Below are 4,224 nucleotides of genomic sequence, written 5' to 3'. Positions count from 1 at the left end.
ATAATAATAACAACAAATGGAAGTAAATTTTGGGGGGGGTTTTGCTATAGGGTGTGTGAGCTCGCCAGAAAGACAGCGAGAAAGCAAGCAAGAAGGCACCCCCGGGGGGGGGGTGGCCACGCCCTTCTCCATTCTCCTCTCGGGATCTTGGGCACACAGGCACACACGCCTGGCATGAGTTTAACCACCGGGCCCGGGACTTGAACTATGGTTGACTACATGGGATTCCAGTGACAGCCATTATGCCAACTGCTGGTCCCAGAAGTAAAATAATTATTTAAAAAATACAGCTGGAGGGGCCAGCAGGTGGCATGTGGTTAGGATGCTGGACTCTCATGGTTCAAGTCCCAGACCAAGTGGCTTGCTTTCTCACTTCCTCTTCCTGTCTCTGATGAGGACACCTGTCCTATAGCAAACTGAAAAATAATAAGGTTTTTGAAACGCAGTTGGAGGGGCCGGCAGATGGTGTGGTGGTTAAGGAGCTGGACTCCCACACGGCTGACCACGGTTCAAGTCCCAGACCTGGTTCCTTGCTTTCTCATTTTCCCTCTCTCTCTGTCTCTCTCTGGTCAAACTGGAAAATGATGATAATAATAAATAAAGTTAAATTAAAAAATAATTATTTAAAAGAAATACAGTTGGAAATATAAAAGTTGGTAAATTTGGGCAGGCTTCACAATCCCTGCTTGTTTAGCAGCTGTTTACATCCCGTGTTGTAGAGGTGAGGGCTGTGAAGGCGCACTATGACTGCTGCCCAGCAGCCCCGCGTGGACATCACAGCAGGGGCCCAGACCCCATCCTCGCCCACCCTCTCCCCTGCAAGGGCTTATTCAGAGGTGCAGAAAACAGAAGCACACCAAGGGTCTGTCCTCAGCCATCGTAGCACCGAGTCCTGGGGCAGACGCACGACCCCATCACACACGCCCTCTGCCCTTCGGCCTCCTCTCAGAAAAGGACCCCGCGGCCTCCAGGCCTGCCCCCACGATGGCCTTCAGCTGCTCCAAAGCTGCCTCCTTTGCCCCTTGGCTGTTTAAGAGCTGCTGCTCCTCTCCTGCCCCTGCCCCAAGGCACAGTTGCCTCTTGCCTCACTGTTGGGTGCAGATCCGAAGGCCACTTGGGGAGGCCACAGGCGTTTACATGGGATGCCGAGGGCCATCCTCTCCCCAGCGGCCCCGGGGCTGTCCCTGGGCCGGGCAGTGCCGGGGCGCCTGCCCGGAGCCCACCTGGCCGCTGTGGCACCCACCTCCGCTGGCCAGGCTGCTCGCAGCTGTGACCGCCCCAGCCCCGGCCAGATGCCATGACCGGGTCCCCAAAAGGGATATGGTTTTACTGGCTTGTCACTGCCGCCCTGGGCCAGTCAGCTCTGTCCTCAGCCTGGAGATGGTGCCCGAGCGTGGCCTCCTCGCAGGAAGTGAACCGTGGCTAAGGGCGACTGCCAAACCCGCCGGATCTGCTGTCGAGCCGCTGTCCAGAGACGGGACCCTGGGGCACGAGCGCGTGACAGCCCAGAGTGATGCGATGGGCTCGCAGCTGCCCCGGGGCGGGACCACCCTGTCCCAGATCCACGCCTGCCTGCCTGGTGCCTGGGGTCACCCAGTGGCCTCACAGCAGGTCCACACCGCTGCAGTTGGCATTCTTGTCCCTGCTGTGCCGAGCTGTGGATTGCACTTCATCCTGGTGCACGTCCTGGGGTCAGGGCGGCTGTCCCAGCACCCACGGGGGCCTGGGAACACAGGGCACCACTGTGTTTCAGACATAGGAGACAGTGCGGCGGCGTGGAGGGGCTGGGCTTGGATCTGGGTGGGCGACGGCCACACGGATGCCCGCTGAGTGCTTCAGGGCGGGCCTGCCTTGTTGTCCCCCCACGTCTTGTGCGAGGGCCGCAGCTCGCCGGCCCAAGGCGCCCCGGCCGGCCCAGCCCTGGTGGGTGGTGCAGGCAGCAGCCCCCCGACCTGCAGTGCCTGAAACCACGCGGCCGCCATGGTTCAGATCCCAGGGGGAACCACAAAAGGCCAGTTGGGCACATGCCAGGGTCTGACTGGCTGGCAGAGGTCTGGGGGCAGGTGCTGCCTCATGATGTGACCCTGAGGATGTCCCAACTCTTGCCCCATCTCTGATGAGAGACAAAAAAAATTTTAACTCTATTTAACTTTTATTTATTTTAAAATTTGACCAGAAAGAGAAAGAGAGGGAGAGAGAGAAATTGAGAAAGCAAGCTGCCAGGTCCGGGACCCAAGCCGTGGTCGGCCACAGGGGAGTCCAGCACCATTAACCCCACGCCGCGCCTGAGCACCAGAGCCACCGTCCACCTCAGCAGCGAGGGATGCGAGCGGGCCTGCAGACGGCCGCGTCACCACCTGCACGGAGCCCGGTGCCGCTCATGGCCGTCCGTCCGGGCAGCACCAGTGACCGGCCGGGCTTTTGCAGCGCCCCCACTCGGAGGGCCGATACTGGGGTGCCTCCTGGTCTCACCTCCAGCTCGGAGTTCCGCCCTGGAAACCGAGCTCCCACTCCGCGTGCTGGTCCAGCAGGACGGCGCCCAGGCTGTGGGCCCCGAGCGCGGGTGGGTGGGCTCAGGGCCATGCGGTCGGGAGAGGGACTGCCTCCTTTCCGAGAGGCCGTGCGCCCTGCACTGCCCTCGGGCCGGCTGCCTCTGGGGGCGGCAGGACTGAGAACGGCTGGGCCCTCTGCGCGGGGGTGCCAGGTCCAGGTGGAGGATGCTCCAGCCGGGTAGGCCGAGGCGGTGTCCCCCACGGCCCGCAGCGCTGCTCCGTCTGCAGCCCGACCTCTGGGAGGCCCTGCCCGAGGTCTGTGGGGACCGCTGTCCTGGGTCCCCCAAGAGGCCACAGTCGAGGAGCCTCGATTTTCTGGAAGTCCTCGAGTATTTCTTCATAGTCGTGTCCGACGTCGTCTGTAAGAGCCCAAGACAGGACCTTCCGTGTTAGGCAAGTTCCTTCCCGCTGGGCCGTGTCCCCTTCCGCACAGGAAGGAGGGGTCCGGAAACCACGTCTGTCAACTCTGCGCCCGGCCCCTGCCGTGGGCTCTGTGGTCCCCGGGAGAGACAGGGACAGCCCACAAAACCGCCCCATGCAGGCCTGTCTGGCAGACTGTTCGGGGCGCAGGCCCGTCCAAGGCCAAGAGAGCGCCGGGGGTGGTGGCCGGCCGGAACTCACCTGGGTCCTGCACTGTGGGCCGCGTGGGCCGGGGGTCCTGCAGGAGGGCAGGGACCGTGCTGTACAGGGCGCCGTCCTGGGCCTTGGGCTGGGGCAGCTGGGGGTGCTGCTGGAGAAAGTGGCCCCCTGAGCCAGCGGTGAAGTCCAGGACACAGACTCGGAGCCCAGACCAGGTCAGGGAAGGCCGTTCCCTGACCCAGAATGCTCGGGCTCTCCTGGGTGGGTGAGGACGGCTGCGCCGTGTCCCACCTTGCACAGGGCCACCGCGGGGCCACGTCACACCCAGACCACAGCCGGCCTCCGAGGTGCTGGCTCCACACCCCGTGCTGCTCCCTCAGGCAGCAGGCTGCAACCAGGGTCCCTGCACCCCCAGGTGCTGGGCCCGCCTTCCTCTGAGAGGGACGCCGGACACCAACCCAGGGCTGAGACCTCCCCCTGCTCTCTTAGGACCCTCACACCACCACCCACGACCTCCCCTCATCATGCCACATGCCAGTCTCAGGCTCCCACAGGACACGCTCGTTAGTTTACGGACTTCTGTGCGTGCAGGTGCATGTGTACAGGTGTGCAGCGCGCGTGGTCCCACAGGTCCCACGTGTGCAAGTCCTGCCTTATTCGGGACCGGCTTTTTTTTTTTTTGGAGAAGTTTTTGCTATAGGGCACGTGCGCGACAGAGAGAGATAGAGAGACAGAAAGCGAGAAATCACCCCCCAGGGGGGATGGCCACACCGCAATCCCTTCTCCCCACCGCCATCCCTCCCCCTCCATTCTCCTCTCGGGATCTTGGGCACGCACGCACACACGCCGGGCGTGAGTTTAAGCCGCCGGGTCCGGGACGCGAACCACGGTCGACTACATGGGAGTCCAGTGACATAGCCCTTACGCTAACTGTTGGGACCGGCTCTTTTAATGGGCCAGGAATGAGGCGGCCTGGGAGGCCCGCGCCCCGACCGGTGCGGGTCGAGCGGCTCACCCGGCAGGCGGCTCACCCCGCAGGGCCAGGCCGGGGGAGGGACGCGGCGGAAGGGGGCGCCGCCTACCTGGCGTTCGG

General features: G+C 63.0%; 1 protein-coding gene across 1 annotated transcript in view; it reads right to left on the bottom strand.

The window, feature by feature from the left end:
* Positions 1-2,176: 2,176 nt before the first annotated feature.
* THEMIS2 (thymocyte selection associated family member 2) overlaps positions 2,177-4,224 on the bottom strand; it is an 11,409-nt gene continuing 9,361 nt past the window's right edge. Inside the window, exons 6-7 of the mRNA XM_027766720.1 lie at positions 3,174-3,506; positions 2,177-2,911 (exon numbers count right to left, since the gene is read on the bottom strand). Coding sequence (XP_027622521.1) covers positions 2,574-2,911; positions 3,174-3,506 — 671 coding nt within the window. The 3' untranslated portion in view covers positions 2,177-2,573. The remainder of the gene's footprint in view (positions 2,912-3,173; positions 3,507-4,224) is intronic.

Source organism: Tupaia chinensis, unplaced genomic scaffold (assembly GCF_000334495.1).
Source record: "Tupaia chinensis unplaced genomic scaffold, TupChi_1.0 Scaffold143646_1, whole genome shotgun sequence".
In the NCBI taxonomy this organism is placed as follows: Eukaryota; Metazoa; Chordata; class Mammalia; order Scandentia; family Tupaiidae; genus Tupaia; species Tupaia belangeri.
This window is presented reverse-complemented; position numbering and strand designations above follow the sequence as displayed.